At 42.4% G+C, this 24,515-nt stretch overlaps 2 protein-coding genes across 15 annotated transcripts in view; one reads left to right on the plus strand and one right to left on the minus strand.

Moving 5' to 3' along the window:
* ALS2 (alsin Rho guanine nucleotide exchange factor ALS2) overlaps window positions 1–7,710 on the minus strand; it is a 37,756-nt gene extending 30,046 nt beyond the window's left edge. For 4 of the 7 annotated variants that reach the window (XM_042822228.1, XM_042822227.1, XM_042822230.1 and 1 more), the window contains exons 1-3: window positions 4,014–4,100; window positions 1,748–1,902; window positions 282–1,201 (exon numbers count right to left, since the gene is read on the minus strand). In XM_042822228.1, coding sequence (XP_042678162.1) covers window positions 282–1,201; window positions 1,748–1,902; window positions 4,014–4,033 — 1,095 coding nt within the window. In that variant the 5' untranslated portion in view covers window positions 4,034–4,100. Of the gene's footprint in view, window positions 1–281; window positions 1,202–1,747; window positions 1,903–4,013; window positions 4,101–7,335; window positions 7,403–7,497; window positions 7,548–7,652 lie in introns of those variants that run through there. The other 3 variants (XM_042822224.1, XM_042822226.1, XM_042822225.1) reach the window with 3 other exon arrangements.
* Window positions 7,711–8,468: 758 nt separating this feature from the next.
* CDK15 (cyclin dependent kinase 15) overlaps window positions 8,469–24,515 on the plus strand; it is a 34,025-nt gene continuing 17,978 nt past the window's right edge. For 4 of the 8 annotated variants that reach the window (XR_006169438.1, XM_042822232.1, XM_042822239.1 and 1 more), the window contains exons 1-8: window positions 8,469–8,592; window positions 9,491–9,640; window positions 9,788–9,888; window positions 10,480–10,559; window positions 14,610–14,704; window positions 15,479–15,541; window positions 17,500–17,623; window positions 18,189–18,312. Coding sequence is in view for 7 of the 8 variants with exons in the window: in XM_042822232.1 (XP_042678166.1) it covers window positions 8,482–8,592; window positions 9,491–9,640; window positions 9,788–9,888; window positions 10,480–10,559; window positions 14,610–14,704; window positions 15,479–15,541; window positions 17,500–17,623; window positions 18,189–18,312 (848 nt within the window). In the remaining variant the exon portion in view is untranslated. The remainder of the gene's footprint in view (window positions 8,593–9,490; window positions 9,641–9,787; window positions 9,889–10,479; window positions 10,560–14,609; window positions 14,705–15,478; window positions 15,542–17,499; window positions 17,624–18,188; window positions 18,313–24,515) is intronic. The other 4 variants (XM_042822233.1, XM_042822234.1, XM_042822235.1 and 1 more) reach the window with 4 other exon arrangements.

The raw sequence follows: 24,515 nt of genomic DNA on the forward strand, positions 1-24,515 counted from the left end.
AGGAGAATGGCAAACAAGCTTACTTGCTTTTGATACTGTGGAGCATGAGGTGTTAAGACTATAGCACTGTCACTGCTACTCGCATCAAAGGGTTACAACTCAACAAGGATAGGGGACAAAAACTCTTACACTTCAAAACTGAGAGTAATTGAGTGATGAAACACTTCAAAACTATAGGAATACCACAGCTCCATTAAACTGAGTATCTCATTTGTGATGAGTAACATCAAGCACAACATATATAACAGGAGTTGCAGCACATCAATCTACTGGCTACCAACCTGCTCAGATCCTGTGCAGATACTTTTCTCCAGGCTCTCATTTAACGTGTGATCAGATAAACTGATTAAGTACTCTTTCACTTCTTTTTTGTCAGCACACAGAATATTTCCAGGGCTAGAAATTCCACTGTCTTCTTGTCCATTGTTGCTGGAAAGTAAACTTGCTCTATCAGATTCTAAAGCAACAAGCGCGTGCTCTTCCACAAGAGGTTTCTTACAGTCTTCACTCTCACTGCCTGTTACACTTTTTCCTTCCAGGTTTTCCAACGAAGAACAGAAGGCATGGTTTTCTGGTTGTTTATCAGCCAATGCTACACCCAGTGGGCAACAGTGACTATCAGAAATGATTACATGATCTTCCTTGTCTGTCATGGTAATGAGGAGTTGACTGCAATGATTGCACCTCTCTGGAATAGGCTTCATCTCCTGCACAGGGAGACATTGTACCAGAGCCAGGCTGTGGTAGGCTCCACAAGCAATCTGGAGCACAACACGTCCTGCCAGGTGCTCTACCTTCTGCGGCTTTGTCACTGGGAAAGTTGTTGTTATAAGGCCCAGCTGGCAGCCACTCCCCCAAGCCCATATCTCTCTGCTTAGCGATAGTGCCAGCGTGTGTTCTTCTCCACATGCTAGCTGCAAAATCCTTACTGATAGCAGAGGACTGGTTTCAGAATCAGAAATACTGATAGGCTGTGGTTCTGGCACATATGGTTGATTAGCAACTGCACACTGTCCAGAAGAATTGTTCCCCCACATGTACACCACACCACCTTCTGTCACAGCTCCATTATGGAAGCTGCCAGCTGCCACTGTAATAACATGCTGCCCAAGCAAGGTATTTTCTAAAATGGGACTATTAGCACAGAACTCCTCTGGTCCTGATCTCCAGGGCAGTTTTCCAAAACTGTAGACCTCACCACCTATTAAAAAAAAAAAAATAAAAAATAAAAATTATTCACAATTCTAATGAAGCTAAATCAATACAGCAGTTTGAGAAAACATTATGATAAATACCATTTTCTAGCTTAATCCCATCTCAACAAAACTGTGGTTACTGATACAGGAAGACTGCTGTTTGCCCTCCACTACTGCTGAGTTCTATGCCTATTTTGATGGGAAAACAAGACTGCTAGAAATCCAGAGAACTTCTCACTGTAATGTCTTTTCTGAATGAAATACACCGTATAAATATCATTTGGAGTTAGGACAGTTTAGACTATGTTACCATTTTCAAATGGGAAATCCAGAGCCATCACAAAAAGAATAGGAAGGAAAACACTAAACTCTGCTCCAACATAGTTTTAAGTTATTCATAACTAAAAAGGAAATACTGGCAACATTAAAAAACAGTTTGAAAGTTGCACATGAGACTTGCAGATGCAATCAATGAAACATTCTAAAAGAAAGGCTGGCGATAATTAAAGTTTGTTAATGATGCAAATCTTAAATATTAACATAGTTATTACCTTCTGTTAGAAGTAAGCCGTGATTTGTACCAAGGGCTGCCTGCAGTACAGTCTTTCCACAGAGGCCTGGAAGCCTTTCTGGAGTTATAGAGCAGGAACCAGCCCTCCAGGTATAGACCAGGCCTCTCTCTTTGGCTCCTTCTGCCTCTTCTGAGCTACAAAAAGATTGAAGGAAGCACAGAATTGGCTTGAAATCTTCTGTGGTACTGCAATATCACAAAAGCTTGCTTTTCATGTATGTAGGAAAAACTTAGAGGTTACTATATTAGTTTTACATTCAGGGCATCAACAGAACTCACGATTTGGTGATCTTAAATTAAATGCTCTTTAAATTAAAAACAAAAATCTTTTATTTGAGTTTATTAGTTTTTCATTTTTCCTTTACTATCCTCAAAGCAATTGTTACCAGCAACCCTTAAAGACACATTTATTTGCAAATAATACAACTAATTACATCTTGCACTTGTTGCTCACAGCAAGAAGATAAAATCCATGCACAATTTTGCCACTGTGGATGTGCTGGGGGAGAGAGCTGCATCAGTTCTTCCGAGCAACTCTGTTCCTGTCTGCAGCGAGATTTACATGAACTCTTCCATCTTAGAAAACAGAAAGAATACTTCTAGATTGCTAAGTTCTATTCATATTTTATACTATTTAATTTGGGGAAATTTGGATGTAGAAGAAAAAAAAACATTCTGATCTTTCAATTCTTAGCAACTTTCTCAGGTTCAAATGAACCAGTCATTCATATCAACTGGACCAAGGAAAAGAAACAACCCTGAAACATCATGGGAGTATCTGTGCTCACAGACAGAGCTGAAGCTATCCAAAGGTTCTGTAACACTCGCACTCTGGTTCGAATGCTCAGCCAGCAACATTGCCCATTCAGCAAAAGAAATTCTTTTGGACTTTGACAGCAAGCGTACTTCTAGTAAATTGTGAAGTCACTTAGTATTCTTAAAAAAAGTTTTTTCAAACATCAGTAGAGACTTTCAAATTAAGAGTTTTCTTCAGATTTCCAAATTGATATACAATAGATACTTCTCCACCCTGCAGGAAAAGTAGGCTTAGCTCTTTCTTTGGCTACTGTCAAGTCATTTACTGCCTACATAAAACAGTTCTCTCAGCCTTGCATGAACCTGAAGTTAAATACAAAAAGGTAATGAAAGAGCTCTGATGGAATAGCAATGTTTGTTTAAAATAAAGACATTAAATAACACATGTATTCAGTTACTGAAGCAAACTCAGAAAAAGTTAGTCTGAGAAGCCACGTTGTGGACAACTTCTAACACCCAAGAAGCACATTCAAAAGCTACAAGCTTTATTCATGAAGACCATTTATTTATTTATTTTTAAACTAAGTTTTGCTCATTGTGGTGCATCAGCCAAACAACACCTTCGTACAGTCTGCCTTTGCAACATTTAAGCTGAGAGGAACTTACACAAGACTGAATTATGCCTCTCTCAGCTCCAGCACCTATCCTCAATCTCTTCTTCCATGTAAAGAAAAAAAAACTTCATAATGACAAACAAGAACTATTCTATGATTCAGATAAGTAATGTAATTCAAATGACAAACATAATATTAAAATACAGAGTCCATCCTGCATTTTAGATGCAGAGAACCTGAGTTTAGAATACAAGTACATTTAAAAAGAACCAAGTAACGTACAGGCCAGAAAAAGGAGGTTAGGGATTTGATGATCCCCAGAGCTCCCTTCCAACCCTCACAATTCTGTGACTGTACAATTCTGTGAAAAATCCAATGTCACATTTAGGGTACCAGGCTAGAAACAAGAACATGGATTTAACTGAGATGGACAAAGCACATGTTACAGTGCTGTGTTCTTGGATAATAGAGCTTTTGTCAGCATACTGTGCATTCAATTTAGTTTACAGCCTTATACTCCAGATATTATTCATTTGATAACCTTCAGATCACTGTGTGGGTACTTATATCCCAGAATTTATTACAAGATACTAATTTTCCATCTCAGGCAACAGAGATGATTTTACCATTCACCAAACAATGTTACTTTTAAGCTCCCATGTCCACACAGTTCAATAAATAAAGAAGAATTTGCTGTTTTAATAAGTTGACTGTTCCAGACATAACTGAAACTTGAAGCTATGTCATTCCTCCCTCCTCCACCTTAGGTTACACACAGAGTATGCTGACATTACTCAGTAGTTTCACAGAGCAATCATTGGCTGGCACATTTCTAGGAGCCTCTGTGGCTCTCCCTAGCTGCTCACTCATTCTCACCTTCTTTCCTGTGAGGCCATCTGTCAGTGGCAGCACTCCATCACCACCAAATCATGTCTCTTTCAAAAGGAACAGTCTCTCCACAAACTGTGAAACAAAACAAAAAATATATATATACACAGCTATTTAACTGCAAATAACATGAAACCAAGACAATAATAATCCCAGAACCCCAAGAAACAAGAAGCAAAGTGTTAGATCCCACACGTAGAAATCAATAATCACTTCCACGACACAAGGATGGTTTGGTTCACTCACACAGAGCCAGCAGACGAAGCTAAGCAGTCAGACTTGTCCTACCTACTCTTCTCACAGTAGGCCCATTGTAAGGGCAAACTGATCAAAATCTAGTTCAAAGGCAGAAAAACCCTCTCTAATTCTTGGTACACACTCAAAAAAACATTGAAGCAGTGTAATTGGTTTGTTTTCAGTTTAAGAATCCTAAACTGAAACCAAATGTATAAGGCAAATATATTTATAGGAACAGATAACAGTTAGGAATTCATATATCAAATCACATTACCGTATGTAACAGTACAGTTCTATTAAAGCTTGTGCAGGAATGCAGAAAACCAATGGAAGAATTCAAAACATTTCTTCACAGAATCCGGTAGCAGAGTAGCTATATGATAAGCCCACATGAACCAACAAGGAAAAAGCAGCTGCTCTATTTAATGCTTTTACCCTTTTCCGTTTTGAATTTTGGAAATCTACGCTCACACCTTTCCATCTTCCCAAAGATACCTTTGTGTTACTCGTCTTGTAAGAAAAGTGATGCTACAGAGAATACCTGTTTCTTACAGTCTGTTGGGTAGAGAGAGATCTGTATTTTCCTCAATGCACTACCTGGCTAGATGAAGTACTCAAAATTACATTAAGGAACACGTGATCACATTGACTGAAATAAGTTTCAGACAAATTCTTTTGGCCATTTTGCCTCAGCATGGTTGCTGTCTCATATCTGCTGTAACAAAAACAGAAAAATATTCTAACACAGTGGCCTTTGAAAGACAGTTCATCTCCAAGAAAAAAAATCTAGAATATTTGAACCCCTCATACAGAAAAAGACAAGTCTTGATCACAAGAGATAATATATACAAAGCTGTAAACTGCATACAGAAAAGTTTCAATTCACAATTAGAAATAATGCTCATCATGGTGACAAATAACTGAAGTAACACACAAATTCCAGTACTCTCCAGCACTAGGGTGCTCTGAATAATGAGGTACCACACAGACCTTTGTAACACCAGGTGCAGGACACCAAAAGAGTGATTTGCGCTTCAGAACTGGCAAAGAACAGATAGGAATCACAAAAATATAAAACAAAATATAAAATTAAAAAATCAAATTAACATAACAAAATAGCGTTGTAATGAACCATACACACTTTGCACTCAAGAAACATCAAGTCAGATCAGACTTTCTAGGATCAGAAACAGTTGCATTCATCATCAGAAAGATACTGCTTTCAAGACATTTCTTCCTCTTCTTTCTCAACAACAACAAATAACTAAAACAAACCCACTACTGTCAATTTTTACACTAACAGAGGAAGTCTGAAGATAAAGAAATTGCCATACAACACCAGTAATGCAGGTGTTGATGAAACATCAAAAGAAATGAATCATTCCTAGAACTTCTGATTTTGTGATGCGTTCTTGCTTGGAATAAGTCTATTTAAATACAGTTATTAGAATTTCTTTATTGAAGATGTTGGCACTTCTTTGTGAAGGACTGCAGCTAAATATATAACTTCCTTGTGGACTATATGAAGCTTTGATAGAGTTGTCAGAGTATCAACAGTCGTATCACACCATAAATATTTAAGACCAGAGAAATTAACTCTTAATATGCTTGGCTTCTATCATTGAGGAATTTATTTTTAATGGCTCAAAAATGTATATGTCTCATGAAGTTCGACTGCACAAAAATTTACTATTTTACTTCTAGTAACATGTTCTCTTTATAAAGTTGTTTTCTCACGATCAGAATACGCCATTTTCTTTTGAGCCTATCACCTAATTTCATTTGTATACAATAATGTTGTAGCTTTACAATTACATTATTTCACCTGAACTGTTGTAAGTAGCAAAGTTTAATAATCACAGAAGTGAAAAAAACAGATATCACATATCACTTTCATGGTATGAAGGATTGGCAAGTTATCAGCACCTGCGCTGCTCTGCCCACATGCTTACTTTCTACTTTTTCTTTTCAACACTGTAAGAGAAGAACTGCTAACACTGCCAAACGGATCCAAATTATGAAATGGATTTTTGTTACAAACAGATGGTTACTACTGTGACAGTGATGTCATGGCTCCCACTAGCAGAGCAGATTGCTAACTCCAATTCTCCAGAAATCAAACACTGCCACACTGCAACAACTGCTACTGCAAGGAACGACCTGGCGTAAACATTCATCTGATTACTACAGGACTACAGCTCTCACTGGACATTGAGTACTGAGTATCGCAGACATAAAAGTAATCTCATATTCAAGGCTGAACAGAAACAAGGCTGAACAGAACCTGTACACATCTGACTTGCAAAAATAACGGAACTCCCATCAGCCTTGAAAACGTACCACCGTCTGGTAGTTTATTTACCTGCTACAGTTGACAGATAATAACAAATCCTTCTATAACATCCCCCTATGTTGGCTTACTGCTACAGAACTGTAGAGCTGCTAAGCATGTAACTAAGAGGACTGCAACTTTGTTGCACAAAGTTATCCACACAGCTGCTGAAAACGTTATTTCCAAGCTTCCTAGTTCCTAGCATTAGCCAAAAGAACTGGGATGAAAATTATCCGTTACACAGCCAATTAATAATTAAAGATCTACCGAACAGACAAGAAGCTCCAAGATTTGTGAGCATCCCTCAGCCCCCTCTTCTGAAACCACACCTTCCTCATTCAGCACACATGCAGATGCTTTCCCTCCCGAGCCAGACAGCTGCCGAGCACGGCTCCTTCGATGAAGGCAGCGTACAGTGACAGCGGCGACGAGGCGCCCACCCCGGAGAACACCAGCCCCTCTACAACTACTCGGGTTGCGCCACACCGCCAGTAACCGCCCGCACAGCCGGGCCGGGCTGCCTCTGAGGGACGCCGAAAGGTGAAAGCGCGCTCAGCCCTAAGAAACCGAGTCACGCAAATCGAAAGTGAAAAGAGATAAAGAGTGACTTCAGGTGACCTCCTCACGGCGAAAGGGAAAACTCCTCAGGAACCCCTAGGAACGCACCGCTCCCCGCCCCGCAGAGCCCCGCGAGCTGCCACCCCGTCAGTGCGGCCCGGCGGAGGCCCACAGCAGGCTCACCTATGCAGCGCGGCCCCTCGCCGCCTCCCGCGCTACGGCCCGGGCGACGCACGGAGCTGTCGCGGGGCCCCTCAGCAGCGCGATTCTGCCTGGCGCCGCGCTCCAGCCCCTCTCCTGCAGAGGCCCGGCCGCGTCCCCGCGCCTCCCCCGAACTTTCCGCACCCGTTACCCGTCCCACCGCCTCGACAGCTGCCGGAGGGCGGCGGCCCCTCGGCCCCCTACGGGAGAGACCGTCGGCGTGAAAGCGCGAGCGAGCGGCAGCTGCGCGCGGACGCCTCAGGTGAGCAAAACGCGTCGCGCGCCGCCTCGCGCCTCACCGGGCCGCGCGCTCGGTCCTACCGCCCGCCCACGCCGCCGGGGCACGGATCAGCTGGGGGACGCGGGGCGGGGCCTGCGCCGCGCAGCGGGCGGGATGGAGGAGTCCGGGGGCGGGCTCGGGCGGCCGCATCGACGGGTCCCCGCCTGAGACAAAACGCCGCCGTGCGCAGCCGCGCTTAAACGTTCCGCCTTCCGTGCCGGGCCGTGGTGTTAGCGTGGGTAAGGAGGGTCTCGCCGCTGCAAAACCACGCGCGTTGTTTGTGTTTAAATATATTTTCAAAGCCCGTTTGTACGAACGCGATCATAACGCCCAGAAATGCCTTCCTGCGTGGGAAGCCTTGCAGCGACGGGCAGCCAACGCTTGCACAGCTGCTGTGTGCGCTGCTCACCCACGCCGCTCAGGCAGCTCAGCTTAAAGCTAACGCCATACAAAACTGTAGTTGTACAGACATGAGTAAAGTCACAGCCTGTTCCTGCGCGATACATTACAATTACCTAATCTGTTAATTACCTCATCTATCACACTGAGAGTTACTTAAGCAAAAGAGCTTCATATGAGCAGGTTTGGATTTATCGTCTATCTTCCATCTTCCTTTTTTGTGAAAATATGTTGGATATTTTTAGAGGACATGTACCCAATGAGCTTAAGCCAACAGAGCTACTGCAAGCATGAGTTTGGATCATCGCATATTGCACTTTAAAAGAAAAACTGCAGAAGTCATAAGAACGCTCGAGGCAGAGGTCTCACGCAAGTCATAAGACCAGCTAGAGGGGGGAGCAAATGGGAAAAGAGAGAGCGCTAGCAGGACTCAGGACAGCAGGGGAGACATGCTATGTGTGAGTGCTGTCAGGGCGCGGTGCTGCAGTTGCTGCTCTGAGGGAAGGGGCTCCCAGCACAGCAGAGGCCTTCAGCACGTGGAAGCAGCACCTACAGAAGAGGTATTTAATATCACCATGCAATGATTCTGCACTGTGAGAGACTGCGCCTGGGCTCTTCCCCTTGTTGTAAGGAAGCGCGGGTGTTCACATTAGCTTCTAACTAGACAGCATCAAGCATTGCAGCTTCAGGCTTGTGAAACCGCTGAGAGAACGCTTCATGCCTTAGATAGCAAATAAGTTCCTTTGATGTGATGATCTGGGAAGAGATTGCACTCCAGTAAGCTCTGTGACACTGAGAGATTATAAAACAGGGAGCTAATGATCTATCTATCTATCAGTGTTCTGAAGGAGGCATCATGCCTTAGATTACAAGTCCTGTTGTGTTTGAATTCAATGACGATGCAGGCATCTGTCCCATGTAGCTGCCCATGAGGAGACTGCAGGCTGCCTGCCCTTCGTTACTACTGGTGTTATGGTTTATGGCACTGTTACGAAGTGTGGGCCAAATTACCAGGCTGTGCAAAGCATACAGTGGTGAGAAAGGCTTAATGTGACAGGGGGGAGGAGAAGAAGAATGGCATAAATTTAAACTTCTCTAAATTTTACTCCTGCATTTGTTTTTTATTCCCTGCCCTAACAGATTACTATCTGGAAAGGAAAAAATCAACGGTAAGATAAAATATCATGTATTTAGAATGATTCGGATTGAAGTTTCTTCAGTAGTTGCAGCAGTTTTATCTCTGTGTGCTGTCAGAGCTACCGTTTACCAAGACAGAAACATACAGACAGTTTTTCCCCTTCTGCATGTCTCGGAAATCGTCCCTGTAAAGCATGAATGATGGGGAGGGAGCTGAAAATGAAGTGCTTAAAGCCAGTGCAGTCAAAGAGAAAGGAAAGAACCACTGCAGTTAAATGGTTGTTCACCAGTGATATGGTTTGCCTTCTGTTCTTGTGCCAGCTGAGAGATGTAACCAGAGCAGCCCTTCCTGTGCTCTCAGAGCAGCCACAGCATTTCCACACTCTCCAGAGTCAAAGGTGCAGAATGTGGAGGCCTTGGACTTACACTGATCCCTTCCAAGAACAGGATGTTGTGGAGAGTTTTAAATGGGTGAGTGTGCAGCATCCACAATGACAGACAGAAGATACTTCATCTTACGATTATTCCAACTGTGAATCCATATTTAACTGGTGAATGACATGCTGGTAGCTTGTAGTTCTTCATGGCAACCTAACATGTATACCATTTTTTTTCAAGAAGCAGAGGCAAGGCATCCCATTTGGAGCTGCCACATCCTATGTACATCTGGAGAAGCTGTGTGAAGGGTCCTCTGCAACTGTTTACAGGGGCATCAGCAGGTGAGCATGGACCACCGACACTGTAAGTGCATTCCCAATGCCTATCAGTTACAGAAATCAGAAGAATAAGCTTGAAGCTGGGCAATTTGGAGTACTTGTAGGAAGATAAAGACTAATCAAATGTCTGGGTTTGCTTTTAAGTGGAATATTTGCAAAGACCCATCCAATTTTTTCAGAGAACTCCTCCACTTTAGCAATGGACTCTCTGCCTGTGCATTTTGCTGCATGGCAGCATGCCAGGGAGATCAGAAATGGAGCAAGGGTTTTCCTGGGAATGAGGAATTCCTGAATGACAGCAAAATTGAGGCTGAGGGCACACTGCCATCACATGGGGGCAGGAAAGCTGTGAGAGGGAAGAATGGGAGCACTAAGGCACAATAGCAATACCTGCTCTGTCTGGATAGGCTGGTTCCATTCCACTTCTCAAGAAGACAAGAGATTTGTAACTCGTTTCTAAGTTTGGCCTGGAAGGGAGAGTGAGTCCTAAATACTTTTGCTTGGGTGAATGTGAAGCACCTCAGAAGTTTGTTAATGTTGTCATCATGCCAAGCACTAAGGTGCTCTGTGTGACCTTCCGCTCTGAACTGACAGGATCAATGGTCAGTTGGTGGCACTGAAAGTTATCAGCCTGGAGACAGAGGAGGGAGTGCCCTTTACAGCCATTCGAGAAGGTAAGAACCTTCTCGAACCTTGTCAAACACTGGTATAGAGTGAGGGACATCATTCTTGAAGAGTACTTGTTTTAATCTGAAAAAAACTCCGTGTGACAGCTTCCTAATTCCTTTCTTGCTGACTGAGTGTACAAGGCTGTGCTTCTCACAAAACTCTCAGTGTCCTTATCCCCTCATGAAGGAGATCTTTGTGTTGTAGGGGCTAAGCATGTGATAGAAGGAGGGGGAACCTGCTGGCCTGTGTATTGTGACAGGCAGATACAGCCAAGCCTGCGATAAGGAAAGGGCTGGCTGCAGCCACAGCTTCTCTGTTCCAGCAGTATAGGACCCCTTCACACCTCCTACCTGCAATCCAGGTTGCTTTCTCACTGCTATTTCTAAACTCCTCTGGTAGTGGCAGATCAGAGTGACTTGCATCTGCCAGGTGGGGCTACTGGATGTGGGACAGGTTGCCTGTCAAGATGTATCAGATACAAGTTCCAAAGCTGAGGGAGATATGACAGGAGATAAGTAACTTCTTTTGCAGCTGTCAGCTTCTGGATACATGTTTTGGGATACATGTTTTGTCCCAGTTACATGGAGAATCAGAGGAAGAACAACTTGGGCTGCAGCTGCAGACTCTGGGCTCTAAGCAATGGAACAAACATAGTATATGTAATAAAGGAGCTTAATACAAGGCATATCAAAGAGGGGCTAGGTTTTCAATCTCTGTGTTTTTGGAAGAGATTTAAGATTTTATTTAGTGGGCATCATCTTTTTTGAAGTATGATGCCTGGCTGATGCTATACCCTTTATGGCTGTGTAATAAGAGAGAAGCCTTCCCTCACTGTCCATATTTTGAACACTAAAAATAAAAATATAAATGACATCAATAATAACATGAGTCAAATCTGCTCTCCAGAGCAGTCCTTGGATGCTCCAGCACTGACTGTGTTGGGATCAAACTTCATTAATGATGTACTGCTCTAAGCAGAGCTGGACTCACCTGGCTTCTGTTCTGTCAACACACTTCACCTCCCTGGCATCAATTCTGCTGTGTGCCATGCCCACCTCCGCACTAGGGCTTGAGTGTATGTAATTCCATGGAAGTCATGCAGCTTCACCACAGTGAATTCTTTAACAGATCCAGTGGTCAAAGGACAGAGAACCTGGCATGCAGGGAATTCCTGGTGGGACAGAGGAAGTCAGTCAGTTGTGTGCACTGCTTGACCCTCATTCCCAAATTTCATGCTTTAAAAGAGAAGAACAGTCTTTGTACTGTTAGCCACATGGGCAGCAGGCAGCTTCTCCTGTGTTTGCTCTGTCTCTCAGCTCACTCCTCCTGTCAGAGTTGCATGATGACAGAAATGCTCATTGCACATCCACAAGGTATCCACAGGCCACAGCTCAGAGTTAACCATTTCAAAAAATGTCTTTTTGATGTCTCAGTGTTCAATACTGAAACAGGCTCAGATTCCTTATGCTCAGCTTTAAACATCAAAATATACACATGCAAATTGTTTTTAGTGCACAGATGCACAGGCTCTGAGCTTGCCTGGAAGAACTCTGACCTGTGCTCCTTTCACTCAACATTCAGCCAAGGTTGCCCTAATCTAGAGGCCTCCATGAAGCCTGGAGTGAGCTAGGTTAAATCCAGACACAGCTATACTGCTATTGTTTTGACAAATGCAAAGCCACACAGCCACCTCCACAAGCTAGGTCTGCTAGGAACTAGCAGAGCACAGCAGTTTTTACATTGGGCAGTTGTGAACTGGAAGTCTGCATGGTGTTAGCACAAACACAGCTGATACGTGGAGGATCACACATCCCAGCTTGAAGAGAAATACTTTGAGTAAATCCAGTGCTTAACAACATTTACCTTTTCAGCATGGCAAGAAATTCTATCGGTCACCTTCACAGAGCACGGGGCAAAGTATCTGCTGCTTTCTCAAGTTCCTTGAGAAAGAAATGCTTTTGTTTAAGTGCTTGATTTTGGTTGAATGCATTTATGTGTCCCTACAGACACAAGTTCACAAACTGCCTGCTTGATTAAGCTTCTATTTTCATCTGTGCAACTATCCCAAGAGGACCATAATCCAGTTTCTTCTTTTCACAGAAGTATGTAACCTTTGCACCAGACTGTTGTCTCGTGTCAGTGAGAGCTACACATGTAAGAGGCCACACGTATTTTGTTTTCTACTTTTTACATAGCTCAAAACTAGGGTGGACTTTGTTGCTCATGAGATGGAGTGTCAGAGGCCGGATGTGCCAGCATTCACAGCAGCCCAAGCACAGAGGGACTCTCACATCAGACAACTCCATTTGAAGCTCAGAAAAAACCAGAGATGTCAGTGGACTCGCTCCAGGCTTATACCAGTGTAATTAAGATAAGAAAGTTAACAAACTCTTTAGCTGGTTTCTGAGTGAAAGCAGAGAGATACCAAAGTATAGCTCTTTACAGAATGGTTTGTGCTATACAGTTTGCATACACCCTCTTGCTGTGGTGTTTTTTGCTCTGGTTTTACACTCGTCCACTAGAGAAATAAGTCTTAAAAGCTTTATCTATGTAGAACTAATGATGTTCTAATGATCAGCACCCCTTTAACATGCTCTACTGTAGGACAGGTTGAGAGTCTTAACTTCATTCAGTATGGGAGAAAACCAGGGTGATTTCACAAAGAGTCTACTTTAAATAGATCTTTTGTGTAGCGCTCAGCTTTGCAGCATCTGACACTTCAAATTTACAATGTAAGTCAGTAGTGCAAACAAAGCACAAGATTTATTCATGTGGCACATTCTCATCTACCCTGGAGGAATGGTACACCACTGACAAAGAGCCAGTTCACCCCAGGAAGCACCACAGAGCTGAAATGCATTTTAAGCTCAGTTCTAGCTGTAGCACCTGACACCGCAGCAGGAGGCTGTAGAAGCAACCAACAAGGAGCAGTTCCCAGGGGCCTGATTCAGGCACAGGGGCCGAATTCTTCATTTCACTGCAGACCCTCTGAACTGCTCCTCTGGAGCAACAGATTAGTTTGGCCATGTGGGATTTTCAAGGTATCACACAGCCAGGTTGGCAGTCTCTTCCGATAGCAGATAGAGTCTGGCTGGGATATAGCCAGAGTATAATTACTGAGTTCACAGGCTATTAGGTACAGTGTGAAGCATATTTAAGGTTCATACCACAGTGCACTCGTGGCAGTACCAGTGGCAGTTCAGCTCCAGCAGCACCAAGCTCCGTGCAAGAGCTAATTGACATTCTCTGCTGCTTCCAGCACTTACCAAGTATCTCTACTGCTCAGCAGTCTCACTACTGACATGCACTTAGGCCTATAAGGCTTCTAGAACCAGCCTAAATTGTTAGGTTGTAAGATGCAAAGTTTGCATTGCCAATCTAAAAACCTTCAAATATTGTTTGTTTGCATTGTTTGAAGCAAAATGCTGGAGCAGCTCTGAGGCTGACAGGCCAATACACAAAACATGCCAGAGCTGCATAAATCACTGTGCACTCAATGACTTCATCTCTGTTCTTTGAGTCTAAAGCTGGAAAAAGTTACCAATATGCTAAAAGCACCTAGCTAAATTCAGCATAGACTGATTTCTTCTGGCAGCTTTTACACCAAAAGCTGGAAGCTGATGGAAACCATGGAAACCTATGTATCCCCATAAGTCCACAAAGGGCCTTTCTGAGGCCATGTGCTGGGAGGTGGATGGCAGACTGAACGTGAAGCTCAGTGGTGACCCAAGTCTGCCACACTGTGGCACTGGGAGCTCCCAGCCCCTGCTTCTCTCAGCATTTTCCTGGAAGAATGATTTCTCATTGGCTCAGAAGCTGACAGCTGAGGACTGCAATGTGCCTCTGAGAGAAGATGGGCTCCTGCCTAGCCCAGAGCACTAATTCCTGCTTCTCTAAGGAGCTGTTCCATCCTCTTCCACATTCAGTATATGCTGCTGTACAGAAATGCTGAGATTGGAATAGTTCCCCCCAAATTTTATTTTCTGTTGCGCGTACAGTCTCCTTGAACTTGCAGAAGCAGTACTGAAGCTGATCTTACTTTTATGTTTCTCCAGCTTCTCTTCTCAAGCATTTGAAACATGCCAACATTGTGCTGCTCCATGATATTATCCAGACCAAGGAGACCCTAACATTTGTCCTTGAGTACATGGTGAGTTATTCCTTTTTCTGGCTTCCTGTGAAGCTAGTACTGGGAAGTACTGGGAAGACCAGTGGCTGCATAATGAATTTGCTGCACTATGAGACATTGGCAAAGAAACAAATTGCAATCCTTTAGTGCAATGACTGATTTCCCTTATTGATCTCCTGATTACCACACACAATTTTGCTTTTGTTTTTTCAGTGTATGCAGCAGCTGTATGCAAAAATGATTCCACATCTCGTCTACACGAGGGTGGCAGAAACTATTTACGTCCATTTCTGCCTTGACAATACAATAACAGTACTGTTCTTGAGCACCACAAGGACAGGGAATAACGATGCCAGCTCACATCCTGGTATCAAATTTGTCCCTGACCTCATGTGGCTCACCAAGACCAAGCTGCAGGATACTATCATGGGTAGGGCAGGATGCCAATTAAATGAGTTCTCTGCATGAGCTTTACTACTTTTGTTGCTTTTGCTAACAGCTATCAACAAAATTATGAGAATGTTTTATTCATTCTGCAGTTTTATGATTAATTCTGGCACAAGTATGAATTCTGTTAACTATCAACTTCAGGCCATAAACTGCTAGGGAGAGATAACAGGTCAGCCAGCTCCCCGATGTGACCAAGCACTTAGGCACATCCTTATGTGCTGCATCAAATTAAATGTTCTCCAAGGTCAAAGCTATATCTTCATTTTTTCTACATACAGAAGAGACACAGTTGGTAAAAGCACTTTACTCTCACTGTTTTGCCTCAAGTTATCTGCTGTTATTTAGCACACAGATCTGGCACAGTACATGGCCCAGCATCCTGGAGGACTTCATCCTTGCAATGTTATGGTGAGTTCCTTAAAAGACTCACATCCCTTAAAGTATGAACAAGAATGTTATTTTTCTCTGTATATGGTGACAGTAAATTGCTGCAGTGCTTCAAACATCTTTAAGCTCTTACTAGTATCTATTTGTTCCATATATGACAAGCACTTTGGAGAAAAACTGACTGATAAAAGATGTAACATACTACCTCTTGGTCTCCAAAGTCTTTCTGCAGTTAATTCTTTCCATTTCATAAGCCCAGTTCAGCTTTTGTAGACAATGACATCTTGTGGCAAGCAAATCTGTCTTTACACAGATTTGTATCTTCTTATAATTAGAATACTTTATTAATCCCTCTTGTTAAAAGCTCTCAAATGTCACTCTTTCTTTATTTGATAATGTCTTCATATTCAGTCATTTAAACCTCTTTTGTTTCTGCCACAGCTTTTTGGGATAGGTTGACTAGAACTGAGCAGAGCTGAAGATGTACCATTACTTTGTAGATTGATGTTATAATAGTCTCTGATTCTTCTTTGTACACATCTTCACATTTAATTAACTTTCAGGCTTTTTGCTGCACACTGACTTACAGTTTCAGTGCAGATGTCCTCGGTGAATGCCTGGGTCGTTTTCCTGAGTAGCGTCAGTTAATTTATCTTACAGCTGTCAACAGTAACTTTGTACCTTATCAAACCGCCTATTCATCTGACTTTGTCAGATCTCTCTGAAGTTTCTCACTGTCACTTCTTATCTTGGCTAATCTAAATACTTCTGTCATCTTCAAATGCTGCCACCTTGTTCACATCTTATTTCGGATAGTTGTTAAGCAACACCAATTCTAATGTAGTTTCTTGGGGCCCTGAGTTTTAACATCATTAAAGCTCTGATATGTCCAAGATGTGGTGCTGTAGTTTGGGCACGGACTTCCAGGGCTCTACTACCAGGCAGGCTTGTAAAGCACATGGAGTACACGGCTGCAACATGTACTCCCTGGCATTTGTGTGAGTAAAACTAGCCAGCTGCTCTTCTTTCCTGCCTCAAGCCCTCACTGTCAGCAGAAATCAAATCACAAAAATGATTTACTGGTCCTCCAGGGGTTAATCTAGTTCATTTCATTTTTGCTGGCAAATGTTTTTTTCCTCTGAGTGATTCCTATTGAGTGTTATGCAAGTGTGCAGAATATCATAGGGACACTTTTCTGGTACAAAAAATTACCTATGGGTGTCACTGTTTATCTTCCTCTTCAGGTTAAGCTTTTTGTGAAAAATATCTTTTCTCTGATAGCTCTATTTATGTACTTCTACTGTGTTTTGTTTTCTAGCCACTATCCAATTTCATACCTTGTTTCTATCCAACTTATTTTGCTTAAGGCTTATTTATACTGCCATAGCGGTAGGAGTTAGATATTTCTTTCTAGCTTGCTTTCTTATTTGCCTTTCTCTTTTCTTGATTTTCCCAGCTTGAAGATAACAGCTCACATTGCCAAACGAGTCCGTTCACTGGTCAAGCTTGGGCCGAGGAGAGGCAGTGTAGGTGTGAGAAGCAGCCCCACAACTCCCTCTGCTGGTATAACTGGCTCAACAGGGAAAATCTTCAGCTCCTTAAGCCTTTATCATGCTTAGCTTCATGTCTTCGTTATCAACACTGAGGTCAGAATATCTGCTGTTCCGAAAGCTTAGACTGTGTTTTGGCACGTAGCTCCTGCAGTCAACACTCCACACTTCTAGAGAGAAGCTGAATTTCCAAAATTAGGGACTGCATTTTATTGCCTTAGTGGAGAAATATTCCACTTGAAAGCAATCATATTCCACCATAGTTTTCTGCTTCTCAGACAACTCTATTAATTTTTGAGATTTTTACTCATTTCTCAGTTGCTTTGCCTCTGCTTTGTTCCAGGACTTACAAAGTTCAGAGCTCATGTATGAATGGAAATTCACACCAAATCATTTCTTTCTTTTTCTGTTGTTGTTGGCTTTTTCAAGCTCTTCATGTTCCAGCTTTTGCGAGGCCTGGCATACATCCACCGACAACATATTCTTCACCGTGATCTGAAACCCCAGAACTTGCTCATCAGCTGTCTTGGTGAGCTCAAATTAGCTGACTTCGGTGAGTCACAATTTGTATGCTGCTAATATATCTGCTCAGACTGAAGCTTTAGCATGCATATAGATCTGCATCCACAGCCAGTAAAGGCACAGAAGCATAACCTCTTACTGAACTTCAGAAAAGTATTTCTGTGGTCAGTCTTGTCTTTCTTGTCTTTGCACTACTAGTTGCAGGGAGCAACCTCACTTAAGTCAGAGCAATTACTGCCACATAAAGTCAGTTCAAGAGAACTGAGAATCAACCCCTTTATCTTCAGAAAATCAAGTGACATGTAAAGTCCACAACAATGTACTGAACAGACGGGCTTTCTTGGCATCAGTTTGTGATGGCTGCTTCAGTCACAAATGGTAAAGCCCAGCACATCTTAGCATATTGCTTGATCTGATCTGCCCTAGAGGTATCTTCCAGACACAATTTTTTGTCAATTGATTGGAATTTGCACTGGGACTCCTTGTGTTTATTGAACTGAGAGGAAATAATGTTCTGTTTCCAATTATTGTTATCATTATGTATTGTACCCACAGAAAGACTGTTCTGCCACAGCACTCAGTATTTTTTATTCTAGCAGGCCTCGCTCGTGCCAAGTCCATCCCCAGTCAGACATACTCCTCTGAAGTGGTGACACTCTGGTACCGTCCTCCTGATGTTTTGCTTGGAGCTACAGATTATTCTTCTGATCTAGATATCTGGTACTGGCCTATGTCAAATCATCTGGGGTCTTTTGGGAAAAACCATCTTTATCTGAATTAAATGAACTCAACCAAGTTACGGTAGTTACAGTTGTAAGCAGAGGAATTAACACCTGTGAGTAGAAAGCATGTGAGCATGGAGGAGTTTTGTACTGCAGGGTTCGTAGACATTTTGGGGAATGGTGTCAGTACGTATCAGCTATGGAGTTGGATAGATCTGACCTGGCAATATTTATAAAGTATGTTATCTCATTTGGTGACATCTATAAAGCACTTTCAGGTCTTGTGTTTCCTTAAAGCACTTACAGTTTTGTAGATACGTGGTTGGCTAAGTCAGTGGTAGCTCTCTACAGCTATGGCTTTGTGAAGAAACAATGAATGCAAGCATGAATACACAAATGATGACTCTGGGCTTTGTAACAAAAGATGGCAGTAAAGGACTTCTGAATAGGTCTGGAGGTATAAAAGTGTCTAAGATGTTCATTACTTCTGAAATACTTTGTCATTCATCTTAAAGAACATCTTAAATGCACTCTACACTTCATATAAGAGAAGAACCGTCTTCTGTTAAGGCTTCTTAAGAGCCCTATCACAGAATCACAAAATGCCTGGGAATCACAGGAAGGAAGCTATGCAATAGCAAAACTGAAGGGAGAGAAGCTCCTGAGAGCAGGTAAAATGCAGGAGAGAATGAGTGTTTCACAGGACCTCACTGGACCTTTTGAGCTGGCCTGGATGGGTCTGAGTATGCATCCACTTTCTGGCTCTCTCCTGCATCACCATGAACCTGCTCCCAGCAACGCGGTTCTGAATTACTCATGGACAATGTGCATCTCATGAAGGAGCAGCAGAGCATCTTCATTCAGACCAATTTTAGCTTTGTAGATAGCACTGCAGCTCTGCCCTTTCTTCAGATCAGCAGATCCTCTGCCTGTGCATGTCACACTGACACTTTACTGCTGTGCAGAGTTGAAGGCTGTGAAAGGGTGGGAGCACAGAAGGCTGAAGTATGCATAAGAAGAGGGTTTGTAAGTTTGCAAAGCTCCAGCCAGCATCCCCTGTCAGAGATCTGTGGCTTATTGGAGACTCTGATGAACTAAGTCTGGAGGGCAGTTCAGGAAAATAGGAGATTTGTTTGTTAACTTCCCTAGGGCTGATGATAATTTAATTGCTTAAAGATTTCTCTGAGGAAGAAAACCTTGCTAAATTCTAATGGCTTCCAGCTGCTAAGCCAGTCCAAATGTCCTGACTTCTCCCTCCCACTCCTTGTCACCTCTGTTCTCCAGACAGTCTCTCAGGAACATCTGCTGTGATGCCTGCCTAACAGACTGGAGGGGTTGCATTAGGAAGATGCTGGTAGTAGCCTGTATTTTTTTCTGAAAGCTGGGGCCTGTCCAAAGTCCTGATTGCATGCATAAAGCCTGGCATTTCTGCCTGTGCAAATCCAGCATCCCCACTACATAACTCTGCTCTAGAGCAGTGAATGGCAACAGAGGGCTGGAATACAAAGATCCCATCCAGCACTCTGTCCAGCTCTAACAACAGAGTACTCAGTCCCTGAACTGAGTACTGAACAACATTCACACTATAGGCACCTTTGTTATAACGCCTCCTTATAATAACAACATTCCAAGTGTTGGCCCTAAAGAAAGATGTCACGCTGAGAGAATAGAGAGTTCTTCAGTGAGCTCTATTCAGTAACTTCCTCTAACAAGGGTCATTTATTATCTTGATGTACACTGCATTTAAGTTCAATTTTTGTCTATTAGGAAATAATGTGAATTCACACAGATGTTACTTGTCTATTGGGAAGAAAGAAAAAAATAACTATTTCTTTTGGATACTGCAATTTACATGAAGGCAGGTCAGAATGCCCTTGCTAATGGCATGAGACAGTGGGTGTTAAAGCCTTGGTTTAAAGAAACCAATTACAACAAAATAAAACATTATGGCAATTCATGCATAGTGTGCTTAAGCAGCAATACTGTCAGTGGGAGGCACACGGGAAGTGAATGAGGCCTTGAATAGATGAAGAAAGAGATATAGAAGGAGTCTCACTAGCTCTTGGACTAACTAGAAAAGCTGCTTTAATCTCTCTGTATCTTTCTATTCTCTTTCTCCCTCACTATCACTTCAATACTTTAGAAAATTCAATTAAGGGATTTCAGGGAGACTGACAATGTTTCAGCAAGATTACACTGCATATGAGGGAGACGTTTTTTAAACACTAAAGGCTTTATGCATGTTCAGTACTAGTTTTCAAAATTCAGTTTTCAATGTCATGAGTACCCATGAGTCATGTCTTCTTTTCAGACACATTTTCCATGTAATTTCTTCTACGGTAGTTGCAGGAATCTCCCTACATAGATTCACCTAGAATAAGAATTCCTATGCAGTCATTTGACATAGATCTGCCAGGCCACTACAGACTTGTCCCAAATCTGGATCATGTTGCCCTATTTTGTCAAACTGGGAGACTTAGGCCAGGGGCTCCAATGTGCAGCACTGCCTGACAAGGTACAAGGAGAAAGATATACTTGTGGCTAAATGCCAAATTGCAATTCCCCAGTGACAGAAAATCTGTGGAGAGGAAACTGCAGGATGCCACAGAGAATCCTTAGATCTTAATCCCGATGAAGGTGTTTCTCTGTTGTGTGATGCAGTAATGGAGACTGAGAATTAACTGAAGTATCCAATCTGTCCCAGGGACTGCAGGCTGATGTGATAGCGCTGTCTGAACCAACCCTGTTTATGTTCACTATGTGCAACCAGCTATAACTCTCCTGCTACTTTAGCTGTCAGTGTATTGCTTCACATACATGTCTGGTGCATGCTGAAACATCATGCCCAAGCTCCTTCCTGAAAGACATCATGAGGGCCTGCAGATGGTAAAACTGCCTGTTGTTTTCTCATGCAGGATGGTACAATGTCTGCTTAAGATAGGAGACAAAAGAGAAAACAATCTGATCCAGGAGGTACCACAAAGTCCTTGTTCTTATTTGCACTGATGTAACTCTACTGATCTCAGCAGGGTACTTCTGTCTAACACCACTGCAAGGGAGACCAGCCCTAGCACAGCACTTCTGTCTTCCCCTCTCACTACTAGGATCCCATTAATGAAAATACACCAGTCTCAGAGGGATACAGCAAGTATAAGAAGATAGCTGTGACTACTGAACAGCCACAAAGCTGTCAGTGAAGGGCTGCTCTGCATTTCCTCCTCCTGGCAGAACTTTCTGTTGGACCCCATCTAAATCCTCTGCAGTTTATGATGCACTTCTTGCTCTGCCCCAGTGCTTCCCTAGACTGCTCTGTGGAACTGACATGTTTTGAGAAGTGTGTGGGCTTTCAGAGGCAAGGGCACCTCAGGAATGAACACCAGAACACTAAGGGGAAGAGGGAGAAAAACAAACCAGTTCTGACTTAGGCCTAACTCTTGAGAAATACTTAAAACAAAAGGTTGTTTTCTGAACCATTCTCATTAACAGAAGGATCTCCATAATGCTGGAAGGGCAGTGCCTATAGCTCTCATATATTGGAAGACTGAGGCTTCTGGAGAGTTTAATCAGATGACTAGCACCAAAGAGGTCTTTTTTCCCAAAGTCCTACCTTAGCCCATAGAAAAATCTACCTGGGAAAAGAGGTGGGTGCCCACATGTCACTGCATTACTACTTCCAGCTATTTCTGGATTTTCTGTAAGGAAAAGCATATATCAGCCTGGAAGCACACGGAGGTAGCAACAGTTACAACTGTCACTGGTGAATCAATGCAGTATCAAGTAAGCATTAAAGGAAGCTCATCAGCTGAGTCACACTACAGGAAACAGTTCTTCCTTCCCAGCTGTTGTGGTTGCTCTGATAGCTCTGTCTTTATAAGAGACACTGGAGTAGAAAGAGATCCAGATATTGTTGGAATAAACCAGGAATACAAAGAAGAGTTCTATCAGAAGGCAAATTTGTAAGAACTCAGACGTTGTTCCTCTCCTCAAACTGACAGCTTGCCAGTAGCAAAAAGACTGTTTCATTAGATTTGAAAGTTGAACAATTTGCTCTTAAGAAATTATTAGAAAGAGCTAGATAGAATCTAGAAAAATCTAGGGGAAAATAAAGAGACTGAAAAAAAAAGAGTTCTTACTTCCATGTATTGCTCTGCCTGGATTGTATGCCTTCTCAGCAATAACGTATCTGGTCTGCCTTCAATGTTGCCTCAAATCTTTCATCAGAGCAATTTAAGTCATGAAGATCACATTCACGGAATACTTTCAGTGTTACTAGCCCTTTTCCTTAGTGTTGTGTATGTCTAGATTCAGTTCAGAAAACCTCACAGCACATCAGAACTAATCTCTGCAGGATGTCTAGTGGTATCTGACATGGGGGTTATATTGAATCCATATGAAGTTTCTGTTGTTGCCAGTCTAACGGCCATTTCTAGCTAGGATATCAGAACCCAAACTGTGGATAAATGTCAGGATTTCTTGCTTCAAAAACATACAAAGTTGATTCTATTCACGGCACAAATCAAAAGTACCTAAATTGCACTGACCACATGTGGTTAGACTTGTGCAATGGCATCAGTGGATTGCAGCAGCCCCTGTGGTTGCAAAATAGGGTGAGCCAGCTGAGTACATATATCAGCTGTGAAAACAGAAGGTTATTATGGCACTCGTCTCAGCAGAGTAGGCTCCAAAATAATATCTAGTGATGTGGTAGTACTGTGAAACACAAAAATCCGTGTTGCAAAAGTGTGGGTTAAGTTTCATGACAAGCCTGGATTGTGTGAAAGCACATTTGACGAATAAGGAGCTAAGCTTGCAAGACCCAAAGTGCATCAGAGTTTTTTGTGAAAACAGCATTAGATATGGATCTGCAAACAGGCTTGACATCACCGGAGGATGACCAAAATGAATATCAGAGATGAGCTGCATGTCAGGCTTTCAACCAACTACAGCCAGGTGGGAAAAGCATCTGCAGCATTGCAAAAACAAGTTGTAAGTGGTAAGAGAGCAGTACAGATGACCAGAGGAGATTACTAGCTGTAGCTCTGCGAGTGAGAATAATACTGTCAGAGTCAGTTAGACAAACCTGGGGTTTCAACATTTAAGCTTGAAAGACTCAAATCTGCTATAAAAGGAAGATGAAACTTGAAAAGTTGGATTGGGGCTTAATGAAAAGGCAGAAAATCTATAAAATGTTTGGAGGATAAACATAAAAAGTAAATGAGCAGAGTTTTACAACACATAAGAAAAGACTGAAACACCTGCAAATAGATAAATCTATCCTGACCACAACTATCTAATCATTTTTCCCAACAGGACTAATCCACCTTAATAAAACTAAGCATTTTTTGCAGGCTTTGGTGTATTGGGATTTTTGGTTTTGCTTTTTTTTTTGTTGTTTTGTTTTTTTGGTTTTTGTTTTTAAGCTGGTTTGCTTTAGCAAAAGTGTAGAGCAGAAGACGACATAAAACTAGGATTACTTTGCCACTGAATTTTTTATGCTGTGAAATCTTGCTTTCAGTTTTCTAGAGGAGGGCTAATTTCTTCTGAAGGGAAATCACTCTACTGGTTAGTTCTTCTGTGTTTTATCTGCATCTAATGTACCCTTCTAGCCCATAAAACTGTCTAGTAGTTCCCCATTTATTTTTTCTACTCTTATCACACAGATTTTGTATCTTTTTATCACAGAAAACAACCTACAGCTGTGCAGGCATCTGCCCTGACTATCTTTATTGAAGTGGGTTTTTAATAGGATAGGTTGAAAGAGACCTGAAAGAAACAGTTTGCTGCTGGGGAAAAAAAAAAAAGAAAAAAAGGAAAAAAAAAAAAGATGGTACTTAGTGAGTTTCTCTTCCAAGGATATCACCTGTCTTGTTTTGCTGGTGAAGGGTGTTGTTTTTTTTAATTGGCGGGGCTGATGAGAAAAGCAGATGGGATCACAGCTCACAGGCAGCTTCGACTGCTTCGTGTTATTCTAAAACATTTAACGTGGAAGGATGCGACTGTGATGAATCGCTAGTCTCCTTTGGTCTTATTTTGCTTGCTGGTTTTTTAGGTCAAACGTTTCAATGTGTAGGCCTTGGATGAAGTTGCTGATTACTGCAAACAACTGGGAACAAGGGCCAGATGCAAGCACTTAGGATAGTGCTGGAAGCCCAGGGCTGTATAGCATGGTCCTTCCCATAGGAAGTAGAGTTTTTTGATAAT

Source organism: Centrocercus urophasianus, unplaced genomic scaffold, assembly GCF_019232065.1.
Source record: "Centrocercus urophasianus isolate 14NV4802_14NV808 unplaced genomic scaffold, USGS_Curo_1.0 seq_20, whole genome shotgun sequence".
Lineage (NCBI taxonomy): Eukaryota > Metazoa > Chordata > Aves > Galliformes > Phasianidae > Centrocercus > Centrocercus urophasianus.